Source organism: Camelus dromedarius, chromosome 19, assembly GCF_036321535.1.
Source record: "Camelus dromedarius isolate mCamDro1 chromosome 19, mCamDro1.pat, whole genome shotgun sequence".
NCBI lineage: Eukaryota > Metazoa > Chordata > Mammalia > Artiodactyla > Camelidae > Camelus > Camelus dromedarius.
Window position 1 is genome coordinate 36,056,731 of NC_087454.1, and position 13,882 is coordinate 36,070,612.

At 36.8% G+C, this 13,882-nt stretch overlaps 1 protein-coding gene across 1 annotated transcript in view; it reads left to right on the forward strand.

The window, feature by feature from the left end:
* HCRTR2 (hypocretin receptor 2) overlaps positions 1-13,882 on the forward strand; it is an 81,691-nt gene that overhangs the window by 64,476 nt on the left and 3,333 nt on the right. The window contains exons 4-5 of the mRNA XM_064476094.1: positions 3,524-3,639; positions 11,243-11,463. Coding sequence (XP_064332164.1) covers positions 3,524-3,639; positions 11,243-11,463 — 337 coding nt within the window. The remainder of the gene's footprint in view (positions 1-3,523; positions 3,640-11,242; positions 11,464-13,882) is intronic.

Consider the following 13,882-nt stretch of genomic DNA (forward strand, 5'->3'; position numbering starts at 1 on the left):
GCATCTTCGTCCTGCATCCTACAACCTCACCACGTGGAAAGTGTCAGGAAAGCATGTGGTCACTCGATCCATATCTATCAAGTCATTTTGGGGAAAGTCTTGGAAATGTGGCTCACTCACGGCGCAAACAACTCAGAACTCTTATCTTGCTGAAAATGTTACCACAGATATGTAGTAGTGTATGGATTCATTGTTTCTGCAACTCACGACGTTCATCACTGCCAATGGCGTGTTCAAAAAAAAAAAGACTACAAGCCATTAGCTCTTGGCAGATACACTTCACACTCAGAAACAAATAAAATGGGTTAGTATTTACTGTAATGGTCTTTGAAAATCTGCCTTTGGATATGTTCATTCTTGGCCCTGGTCGCATCAGTTCCCAGTTCTGAAATTTTAAAATTCCTCCAGAATTATATCCATACTTTCTGGATTGCTTGGTTTGTGAATGCATAGTTTCACAGGATGGAGCCTACTGGAAGCAAGTGACTTCCTTTTCGTGCTCAATCCAAGGTCTAAGTCTTACTATTCATTTATTCAGCATTTAAAGTGCACATACTGTTTGTTGAACATTGTTTTGGACACTGGGGATTTATAATCTCTTTCCCTTTTGGCATTTTAATGCCGAATTATCCTTTGGTGGTCTGAAAAAATGATAATGCTGGAACCCTTCTTTAATTTCAATAATAATTATGGTGTCTGGCCTACTATGAGATTCGGAAAGTATACAAATAAGTGTGTGTATTAATAGAAACATTTATTGAAAACATTTATTAGGGAGAAGATAATAAAATATATTAAAGATTCAAATGAACTTTAATGGATACCTAAACTTTGAAAAGTCAGTCCAAATTAAATACCTGGGAACTTATATTTAATTTACCTGTCTGTTGAATCCCTGATAGGTGTGAGAAGGAGAAAATTTTTGCCATTTTTAGAAAATTATATTAACATGTTGGCTCAGTGATGGACCTTAACTTATCTGAGATATTGGTTTTTTTTTTAAATCTAATATAGGGCATTATTCTTTAATCTTTGATTTCAAAGACTAAGGGAAGATCAGCATTTGTTCCTTATTTGTTGGTTCGATATATATACGAGGATTTATTCAGATTATGCCTGTTTATCAGTTGGGTGGAGACACCAATCGTTAATGGTTGCCAAGCATTAAAATGTTGTTTTCTATTTGAGGCAATGCTTAAGTGAACAAATTTCATGTAGCTACTTGCTAGGCTCCATATGAATGTCTTAAAATGTATTGAAGATATTGCTTATCAAGTGGAGAGAATTCAAAGACAGTTTCAACCCATACAATTTAAACTTTCAGTGGTGCTTCTGGATTTTCAGTTAGCTTAGACTCTCAGCATGAAATGAAGAACTTAAGACTATCATGTTTCCCCAATTATCTATAATAATCTCTTTATTAGAACAACCTATCCTCATGCATAGGGTATATTATCTACCCTGATCTATCCCCAAATAGCCCATATTTTGCTTGATCAACGGTTCTCTTTGCTGGTGTTCATGATCACAAGATGCATTTACTAGCCAATGACATATTTTCCCAACTATTTATAAATACACCCATTGCAGGATGAGCTTTCTTTCCCATCTGTTTAAAACTCCAGATTATCACCACAGAGATGGTATCCACAGCTATAGAAGAAAAAAAAAAATGACCTATCAAATCTCCCTTCCTTCACTCACTCAATTTAGTCTGTTGCAGACATCAGGGATTCACAGATATGTAAGCTTCAAAGGTATATTTTTATGTGGGAAGCTTAGGGAACAGTTTCTTCAAAACAAATAAAAGTTCAAAGCCACTCGGGTGTCTGGGAAGTGTGGAGGTCCCTCTCCGTCTCCTTTGAAATCGGCTCCCCCCACGCTGAACAGGCTGCGGGCACTTCAAAGGGAAGGGGTGGGTGTCATTCCTCCGGGCAGGTGGCTCAGATTCTCACTTTTTATGTAACCAGCCTGTTTTATAGGATAAACTTGAAAGGAAGATAGAAACTGATGAGTTAGGTGTGAGCTAAAAATGACACCTCAAATTGGTCTCTAAGACTTCCCAACAGCACGTGCACCCTGCGGTCCCTGCTAAAGATAGTAGTGGGGAGAAGCATCTATCTGAGAAAAAAGACCAAGTTTTAGGAGTAAGAGTAAGGAGGATATTATTTAAACTCTTGAAGACGAGTCTACGAAATCAAGATCCTAGAGGAGATTTAACTCATAGATACATTTAAATTACATTCAGTAAGATTTCACTGAATGCTCAATAAATGTTATCAATTATTGTGGTCATCATCATAATTATCCTTGGTTAATCCTGAGTATAAGTTGCTTTTACCACGTGTGGTCTCATCTCCGAGTCTTCATGCCCCTACACACACTTTCTGAAGTAACAAAAAGAATAAAATGCTTGAAGGTGATAACAGTGTAGAACCAACCCCAATGCCAACATCGGAGTCAAAATAAGTTATGTAGTCTTTAAAATAAGAACCCTTTGTTGTATTAGCCTTCACTTAGAATTGTATTTAATTATTGCATTCAGTATCCACAGACTCCATCTAGAATATATTGTTTCCTGTTTTATATTTAAGTAAATGTAACTGGATCATTGTAATATATTCAAATACTATTATAAGGGAAATCTCCCTTACGTTAAAGTCAGCAATATATATGTTTTAGAAAAGCTAAAAATTAATATTCAGCCATAATCCCACTCAACAGATTGACTTGTTAATAAAAGTGCAAATCTGTGATATGTTTCACCCGTATACATAGAATTAATGATCAATTTAAAACATCACTACAATCCTAGACCCCGTTATGCCTGATAAGTAAGATGGGTATCAAAAAAAGAATCCATATTGGTTTGAAATCAATTTTAAAGAACCCTAAAAATCTCATTTTTATTAAAAGTACATGCCTACATACATTAACACACATAGACAACTTAATTAAAGAGGAATTTTGTATATGTTCCAGTAAGTCAACAAAAAGAATCACTATCAAAAGTTTGCTGTATTTATTTTTTTCCCAAATTTTCCATATTTGTATTTGGAACTACAACTGGAGAGAAATAAGAAGGAAGCAACTTAGTTCACAGTCTCTTCCAGTTTTAACAAATTGCTTTAGCAATTAAGTTTTGATTGAGTAATGTCTCTCCTTGTAAATCCAAGATTAGAGCAGTCCAAATTAATTTTTATTCATTAGCCAGATGTAATCAAGACAAAAAAGGGCTTTTTGATAAATGAACACTTGACTTTGGATAGACCATGATAGCACAAATTAAGAAATGGCTAATTGTTATTCCTCTCTGAGTATTTTAAGTGAAATTAAGACGTATTTAGTACTTAAATGTAAGTAGTTAATATTATAAGTTATTTTTCCTTTTGTGTACATAACATGCCAGTGAAATCATAGACAAGGTAAATGTGGATTTTAAAGGAAAAACATTGACAGATGTACCTTTTTTAAAAAAAACCCTATGAATTATAAGATTTTATCGTTTTGACTTCCATTCCAGGTGAAATTTACCCCAAAATGTATCACATTGGTTTCTTCCTGGTGACATACATGGCACCACTGTGTCTCATGGTGTTGGCTTATCTGCAAATATTTCGTAAACTCTGGTGCCGACAGGTAAGTAATTTCAAATAATCTTCACATGTTTTCTTTAGAAAGTCCTTAAAAACAAAATTTAAGAGTGAATTGAACCAACATAGTGTGCTTAGCAAAGAGTTGTGCTTTCTTCTCAAACATGAGAATATGTCTAGGCATTTTTTAAGGTGATATTTAGGGAATGCATTTTATAAACTGCCTTAATGACTATATTTTAAACCTCTGTAATTAACTGACTTGATTTTTGCCTAGGAATAATATTATGAATTTTACTTTTTATGAGAAATAACAAATAGAAATTCCTTTAAAGTTTCTTGAGACTTTGTAAAGGACACTATTATTTCTGATGAAATTTATGTAATACATTTTTATTATATGGGTTATATCTCCAACTTCAAAGATCTTATTTTTTTTTTTTTTAGAATTATAGAAGAATTGGGCAGAATTGAGAATTTTAAGAATTGCTTATCATGTTGATTTAAAAGTACTGAAATTTGTTAGGTAATTTTGCTATGTCAGTGGATGTATGTATGCACTCAGTTATTCATTCATCAAACATTTATATTTCTTTTGCATGCATACCTGATAACAAGCTAAAAGCTCCAGTCTGTGTCATTGATGCATTTATAGTCTAGAGGAAAGAGTCAGTTGCAATGTGAAAATTACCTTGATAAATATACACATAGGAGATCAGAGAACAGCTTAGTGGAGGTGGATCTAATTCAGAGCACATAACATTTAAGCTGAACCTTGGTGATTCAAATGAAATCACCAACAAACAGATGTAGTGGTTTATAAAGGTACAGACAAAGAATATAACTCAGTTTCTTGTACTTGTAAAATTGTATCTTAAAATGCCACATTTCTCAGAAATGTATCTCTCTCTTTTCCTAAACTTATCGCCAGTATTTTGAGCTTATCAGGTTTGTGGAAAGCCATGACTTTAAATGTTTGCTCTGACACATTTTATCCAACTGAAAGAATTTACTGAGCCACTTCACTCATTAAAAGGATTTCATCAACCTTTTATTTGGTCTTTGAGAATGAGTCTTAATTTGGGTCTTTTTCAACCCTTGCTACTCAAAGCCATTTTCAAGATCATCTTTTACTCATTACATACGAGCAGCAGCTGCATTTTCAACCCTGTTTGTCTCACAATTCCCAATTTTCTCTTTTCTTCTGCTTTTTTAAGGAGGTCACTTCTTTTATGACCTTATAAATGCAACCAGTGCCAATGCTTATTAGCATGCATTCCATTCCGCAACGTTCGTAACTAAAATAGCTAATGTGTATCATTGTAGAACATCAGTAGTGATTTCCAGATTCTAGTGATGATTTCAACACTCTCTACCTAGCCATGAAGTCAACTGCACGTATTTTAGGGTGTCTTTTTCTATTGCACCCCACTTCTTGGTAACTATTGTCCTACTGGTCCATTTTTGCCAGATTACTCTGCTATTAACAACAAAACAAAAAGATGTAATTTGTAGCAACAGTTTCTCTCACTTATGTTCCATATCAGTGGTGACAACAGGCTGTGGCTGGGCTCGCCTTGTCCCCTCATTTGAGAGCTCAGTCTGAAGGACCAGCGCTTCCTGGAGATGGCATTCTGGGGCCAAGGGAAAGAGCGAGAAAGCTGGAAGAAATGAACAATGCCTCTTAAAATGTTTTCTTCAGACTGGCACATGCTAACTCTCCTGACTTTTCATTGGCCAAAACTAGTCACATGGTTGAGCATGAATAAATAAAGATCTCCTTACAAGCTAGGGAGTAGATGGCCAGAAATGACATAATACAGAAGTCAAAAACATAGCCTCAAGGTCCAGATTGTGTGAGTTTCAGTTCTGACACTGTAACTTAATAGATGCATGAATTTGTCAATTACTTAAATTTCTGTGCCTCCCTTTTGTCATAGTTAAAGCAGGATTGTGTAGCATCCACCTGACAGGATTGATACACTTATTAGAAGGAGACAGTACATGCCAGCCTTCATCTTATATTCCTCCAGTTAGTACATTCTTAGCACACATCAGTTGCTCAATTTGTACTTTATAAGAAAAAGTTAGTGGAGGAATAAGAGAAAGTGCTGGGAAAGTTTAGACAGAAGAGGACCTAGGGGACTCCATTTGCCCAGTTACTTAGAAAAAAGTGCATAGAAAAACTAGAAGAAAAAAATTCTTCAAGGAGACAAAACACTTATGAGCATGTGGGAATAAAGATATTTTAGACATAGATTGATTTTTAGTCTAGAAATATTCAGAGTTAAGGGCATTCCGTATTTTCATATTTTGACTGGTTAGTGTGCATTAAATAGATGTTTAAATTTGCTTATTCATTGATTTACAGATGACATAACTTTAAAATCCCTTGGGTGTACGTAAATCTGTCATGTTCATCATAGTGTTCCCAACCCTTAACATATTACCGGGCACAGAAAAGTATTCAAAAAAACTTTGTTAAATAATTAGATCATTACCAAACCTCAACCCTTTTACTTCTCCATCTGTCATAGCTCTCCATTTCACAAATTCTAAAACTGTATTGCGGGTTTAGAAATAATCCACTTTTTGTTTTTGTTTTTGTTTTTGCTTGTTTTTTGATGATGAATTGCCCTAGTTAGTTCAAGCCACATGATTTGGAAGATTGGCAGTAAAATGCTTGGGTTATGAAACCCAAAACATTTACAAAACAGACTGTGATGGCAATGATAAGTTCAACTGAGCTCACCGTAGCAGCCCTGATAAAGCAAATTAACCCCAAATGGATGATTATCGCAGAATTCTGCTTGAGCAACTCTCAGTTTCCAACTGTCAGTGTCAGTAAACAGAGTTCCAGGGCATTGCGCATGCCAGAGGCCACAGCAAGTGATCCCTCGGCTGGAGGAACTGTCCTATTTGCTTAAAGTTGTGGAGATGCATGGACTCGGTCACATACTTTGAAATTTGTAAGTGTAAGATGGTTAGTGAACAAAGTGTCAGTCCTTGTCTGACTTTCTCAAGCATCTGAAACCTCATTAAAAGAGTTATCCAGTGCTTTGGTCTAATCGATGACTTAAATATTCTTTTTATTTGACAACGTGACTCAGAGAAGTCACTCGGTCTGGAAACGCTAGAAACTCTTCTCTAAAACGCCTCTTTTTAAGACCCACTTAATCTCAGCTTTGTGCATCTGCTGGCATTTTTTTTTTTTCAGTTCTAGCTCTCATATAATTTAACGCTTCAATCTTAATCATCACGTGAACTCATGTTAATCCAGTCCACAGATATTTACTGAGCACCTATTATACGTCTGGTAGGCCCTATGTGAGAAACGGGGGGTGCGATGTAATTGATACTTGAGTCTGGAACTAAATTTCAATTTTCCAAGGACTAAAACTTTGAAAGAACTTCCTTGTTCTAATTCTTATCACAGTTCCTTCTACTGCCCTTTATTCTTCAATATTCTTCAAAAATAACTTAAGAAGTAATTCATATTAGGAGATAACTCAGTCTAATATGAGGAAATAAACAGCAAATTGTAAAATTGCAGGGGCAGAATCAAATGACAGTAACACATATTCTCACAGAGGCACAAAGAGCAGTGGTAAAAGTGACTGTGTAGGTAAACATAGAAGTGCATATAAATGTATTTTTGTTTCAAATTCTTTTCTTCTCTGATTTGACTTAAGAAACAACACCATAAAGCAATAATTATAAAACCATGTAACTCAATAAAAAAAGGTAAAAAAAAAAAAAAAAAGAAATACTCTTAAAAAATTATAAAATCATGAATATTCAGCTTATAATATATAAAGATGTCATTCAAAGGAAAGAGGAGGGAGTACATGGGAGCAATGTTTTTGCATGCTATTGAAATTAAGTTGGCATTACTCCAAACGGATTGTTTAAGTTGTTCATTGTAATCCTCAGGGAGACTACTAAGAAAATAACTCAAAAAGAATGTACAGAAAGAAACAACGGAATTAAAATGGTATACCAGAAAATATTTATTTAACACAAAACAAAGTAGCAGTGGAGAAATAGAGGAACAAAATAGACCACTATATATAGAAACAAATAGCAAAAGGATAGATGTAAATTATACTCTCTCAATATGTAGTTACACTAAACGTAAATGGACGAAACATCCCAGAGATGGGCGGAATAGACAAAACAAACAACAGTGAAAACCATGATTCAACTGTGTGCTGCCTGCAAAAGACATACCTCATATTTAAAGACACAAATAGATTAAATGTAAAATGATGAATAAAGATCTACTGTGCAAACAGTAAACAAAGGAAAGCCAAAGTAGCCGTACTAATATTAGATAAAAGAAAATTTATTAAAAAGTGTTACTATAAAGAGGGATATTTCATCATGATAAATCAACCCATCAGGAAGACATACAAATTATAAGCTTATATGTACTTAGGAACTGAAGCCCCAATACATGAAGCAACAACTAGCAGAATTAGGGGGAGAAATAGACAATTCAATAATAATCACTGAAAACTTCAATACTCATCTTTCAGTAATGGATTGAAAAACTAGGCAGAAGATGAACAATGACTTGAAAAAAAACTATCCACCAACGAGGCTTAACATGTCTATAGAACACTTCTTCTAAAGCAGCAGAATGAACATTAATCTCATGTGTACATGGGGTATTTTCCAGGCTAGATCATATGCTAGGCTACAAATCAAGCCCCATAGTATGGATCTCCCAAAGTCTTTTTGTATGACTATTATTACTTTTATGTACACTAGGCATATATTAAAATGTTTGCCAACTTCTATATAAGACAGTGTTGAAGCTTATAAATGGAAACTGCATCACAGCGGGAAAACATGAGCTTTGCAATCAGACAGACCTGAGTGCAAATTCTGACTTGTCACTTGAACCCTTCTTAATGGCTGCCTGATCATCTATAAAGCAGGATTCACAGTCACCTACTTTTAGGGATGCGTTAATGATGACTGAAGATTGCTCTTAGTTCTTGGTGCTCAGTTAATATCAGTGATTTCTATTGATACTAAGCTGAATTCTCTAGACACAAACAAGTTACCAGTGAAAGGGGTCGCATGTCTCCTTAAACAAGTGCAGGACTAACCATCCTCCATCCGTATTTAGATCACCATCTAAGAGCAAACATTATTATCTTCTTTATGCTTGCAGGGACCAGAGCTGCACTCCCCGTGATGGTTTCTCTTTCTGGGAACCCTTTCTAATGATTGCAGAAGTCATCAGATGCAGGATATTGATTTTTTTTCCCCCTCAGGGGAGCACTGAATAATAGATCGCTAAAGTTTAAATGATCTCTCAGAGATCATTTAGGGAATAGTTAAGGGCCATTTAGCAGACATTAATAGGGTTATTCATGCATGCTAGAGGTCTGGAAATTTCCAACACCCATTGCAGCTTCTTCTCAAAATTTTTTTTTAATTTTGGAGCTTTTTTTACTCTGCATTTGCAGGTGGGGGGTAATTAAGTTTGTTTATTTATTTATTTACTTATTTATTTATTTAAATGGAGGTACTGGGGATGGAACCCAGGACCTCACACACGCTAGGCAGGCACTCTACCACTGAGCTACACCCTCCTCTGCTCAATTACCTTTTAAAATGCCTATTTAAAAACAAATTCACCGAGGAGGAAGGATTCTTAACTGAGGGATTAAGAAGACTGAGTGGGGCCACCACGATGCAGAAAGGTCAGTCCACATGATTCTAAAGAGAAATCATCAATCAGGTGACTTTCTATTTCAGGTTTTCATTAATTTCTTCTGCTGCTTTTTGAGAGCGAACAGTTATGTTCAAGAGGAGCACTGGATGCACCCATCTGTGTGGGAGTCAAAGTAAAATTCTCCTCGCCAATTAAAGATAATCTAACAGACGTGGATCTTGCTTTGTATAAGGATTCACCCATCATCCATTCTGAGAGCCCGCAGGGACGCATTGGTCTGTCCTGGCTTGCAGCACAGGGCAAAAAAAGCAACAACTGAATACTCCTAATAGAACTAGGACGGCCCTACGGTGTGCCTGTTGGCACGTTTTCCTCTTAAAAAAATCACACATGCTGAATCTTATTGTTGTGCTCACTAAGCCCTGTCAATCTTCATGAGCTTATAATCAAGAAAATATTACACTTGGAGGGACTCCCTGCTATTATCAAATCACTTTGCAAAGAAAAGGAAAAGAATAGGTTGGGTCACTGTTGCTACAAATTCCAGCTGTTTGAAATGTTAATGCAAGACCACAGGGATCTTCCGTGTTTTGATGTTCATTTTAAAGTGACCACGAAATTGGTTTCAAGCAATTTTAAAACAGCATATAGCAAATGCCAGACTATTTTACTTTCTCTTTATTTCTTTTATTCAAAGGTTTGCTTTGACCAAACCTGAGAATCAGAAAAACCTGATAAAAAGCAAGCGGTTGTTGAGTGCTATTTCTCCATCCGGCAGCAGGTGGCAGTATTGATGCACAAAAAAAATCCATTCAGGTGCCTGTTGGCATTGCCGGTTACCGTGCTCCTTCCGTTTAAACTCCAGGTATCTGAGCTGGATCAGAATCCTAATCAGATAACAGGGTAGTCATCTCTTTTCGGCTCTTCTTCCCCCGTTTTAATTTCTATTTTTAAAATTAAGTTTCCTTTTGTTTTTGCAGTAGTTATAGGTTCACAGAAGAATTGAGCGGAAGGTACAGAGAGCTCCCATCTCCACTACCTCCATTTATTAGCAACATCCCCCCACCAGAGTGGCTCACTTGTTACAACTGTTGAAGCTTCACTGACACACGGTCCCCGAAAGTCCATAGTTTACTTTATGGTTCACTCTTTTTTTTTTTTTAACATGTTTTATTGATTTATAATCATTTTACAATGTTGTGTCAAATTCCAGTGTTCAGCACAATTTTTCAGTTATTCATGGACATATACACACTCATTGTCACATTTTTTTCTCCGTGAGTTATCATAACATTTTGTATATATTTCCCTGTGCTATACAGTGTAGTCTATTCTACAATTTTGAAATCTATGGTTCACTCTTGAAGTTGTACCTTCTATGGGTTTGAAGAGCATATTCAAATACATTGTATAGCGTATAATGACATGTATCCATCACGACGGCATCGTGCAGAGTGTTTCCCTGCCCTGAAACTCCTCTGTGCTCTGCCTGCTCATCCCTCCACCCCGTCACCCCTGGCAACCCCTGGTAATTTTACCGTCTTCGTAGTTTTACCTTTTCCAGGATATCCTATAGTTGGAATCTCATCATACGTAGATTTTCAGATTGGCTTCTTTCACTGAGTTATATGCAGTTAAGTTTCCTGTATATTTTCCCACGGCTTCTTAGCTCAATTCTTTTGAGTGTTGAATACTCTTCCATTGTGTGCATGTACAGCCTCTCTTTTTATAAAGAGGTATCTTTTCCATTTGCAGCTCTCTTTTACCTTGACAAGCTGGTGATGTTGCAATTTGTTTTCTCCCCCACCCAGACTCCTATGTGTCACTCGACTGTATTAGCTCTCCCAACCTCCCAGACCACAGGTGTCTGGGACACTCTCCTTACCGTGTCCTCCCATTACTCCTCCGAAGTGGACCTTTCCTAAATCAGATAGCAACTAAGGTTCTCCGCTCCTTTCAGATCCCTGGCACGTCCTCTGTAGTTCAGAGGAAATGGAAGCCCCTGCAGCCTGTCTCACAGCCTCGGGGGCCAGGACCGCAGACCAAGTCCAGGATTAGCGCCGTGGCCGCTGAAATAAAGCAGATCCGAGCCAGACGGAAAACAGCCCGGATGCTGATGGTTGTGCTTTTGGTGTTTGCAATTTGCTATCTACCAATTAGCATCCTCAACGTGCTAAAGAGGTAAAGTTCGCCTATCACTTGAAAATGAAGAGACCTGCCATTTCTTAAAATCTAAACCATCTGCCCACATAGCTTCTCAGGACAGACAACTTCATGTGTTGTTGTTACCAGCAGGTAAGGCGCACCGCCTTGCAGAGCGCTCAGATGCTAGATGCTCTTCTCCATGCAAACTCTCTGTTGAATGGCAGATGCGAAACAGATGTTCCCTTAACCTCTTCAAGCTAATTGCTAAGCCTTAGATGCTGAAAAAGTTCTAATGCTTAAAAACAAAACAAAACAAAACCCTTATTTACAGCCTGGAGTCCTTTTTTGATCACAACAAATGGGTTTCTCAAAGACATAGGGAACAGTGACGGAATTTTATCTAAAGGACACAGAGATAAGAATTTTGTCTGCATTCTCATTCTACTTAACAGTGCATCTGTGAGCAAGCAGACACACAAAGGGACCCCTGGTACACACTGTGTTTTGAATGTATAAACAGAAAGAAAGGAAATTCACTTCCTGAAGTCACTGAATGAAGCTGAGGGGGACCATTAATAAAAATCAGCACACAATTCTTCAGTGAGAGAAGGGACGTTATCTGTAACACTGCAGACACACCAGCGAGTTCAAACAACTGAGCGACCAGAGCAGCCAGTGCAGGGCAGTGGGACACGTTTCTGGCCAGCCACCTCTACTGGGAAACATCAGAATAGCTGTGTATAGTCTGGTCCCAAGTTAATCCTAATTCTGTTTATCAGATGCTTCGGACTAAAACTAGGATTGCCCTGATTCAGGGTCAACATCTTATTCCTCACAGCTGGGGACCCTGGCGAGAGGCAGCTTTGGCTGGAATCACACAGACTGAAGGTGCTATTACCAGCTGCAAAGCTTCCTTCTTCTCTTTGGCCTTGTTTGGGGTTGCTTAACGATGTTTTCAATGGAAAAGAAATCGAAAATGAACTTTTGTTCAGCAAGGCTGTTTAGTACAGACACAGTCTAAGATTTGCAGCAGCTTGGGTCCTTGAGAAGCATGCCGGCTCACAGGAGAATGAAAATTATTTTGCTTTGCAATATTTTTTCACGATCCCCTTCTTATTTTTCTTGCCCACAGAAATCCCACACAAATGTATTCTAGTCCGTGGCTGGATCATGGATCATGTTTTTCTGCTCTTAAGAATGTTATAAATGTGCCATGTTACTGGATAGGTTTTCTCTCTTTTTCTTTTTCTTTTTCTTTTTTTTTTTTTTTTGTACTTTTATTTTATTCAGCCTAAACTCAATGAAAATTGGATTTACTGCTTTCTGGATTACTCATTTGGATTTCCTGCGTCTCCACACTTGCACTTTCCCTTTAGCTTATTCCTAATACTTACTTGTCCGTAATATTTCTCTATTCTTCTGACTTACAGACCTTCCTTTCCAAGGAAAATAAACGGCTTTCCAAGGAGAAAGTCCGTGTTGAATTTAAAATATTTTCATTTTTTTTCCAAGCATTCTGTCTGCTCTTTGTCACAAAATACAATTTAAAAAATAACCTTGAAATTTGTTTTTTTCTCTTTACCACACACACATGTTTTCTTCAAATGCTTCTCTTTGTGGGCCCTTGCATATTACATTTGTGTTTTCTTTCTTTTACAAAAAAAGTTCCTAAGTTCTTTTCCTTGAAACTTAATGTTTTCCCTGACCAGTCAAAACCAACTTCCTTAAAGCAGGTCTGATTTATCAAGGATTCCAAAGGTGCTAGAGAGAGGATCATAACATACTAATTTTTGTAAAACTCTGGGAGTCCACAGAACATCACTTTATTCTAAAAATGCATTCCTAATCATGGGCACAAATTCCACAATCAATGACAGAACCTCTAGCAGAAAATGCTTTCTAATCCTCAGCCTACAAATGTATTGCATAGTTGCAAGTTGCCTGCTGAGTGTAGTGAACAGAATTTAACAGACAGAATATTTCTAAGTGTGGAACAAATCTTTAAAATGACCTTGAAGGATATAATAATGAAATATTTGTCAGTGTTTAAAACAATAAGTAAAAGCATTAAAACTCATGTATTTTAAGGAATTGCCAGAATTTTGCCTACCGAAAACTAATCCTTCTCTGGTTATAAAGAAGTCCTGGGGGGAGGGTATAGCTCAAGAGGTAGAGCCCATGCTTAAATTAACATGCACGAGGTGCTGGGTTCAATCCCCAGTGCCTCCTCTTAATTACCCCTTCCCCACCACAATACAGTAATTAAATAACATAATAATAAATAAATAAAATGTTTAAAAAGAAGTCCCAGAAGCCAAATTTCAGCAAGGCTGGAAGACTAGCAGTAAAGAAACGTAATATTTGATCAATGCACGAATGAAAGCAGGAAGAGGTGCACGTGGATTGCAATTTAGGAGTGCTTTGAAAGTGCACACAAAATGGAATATTAACAAAC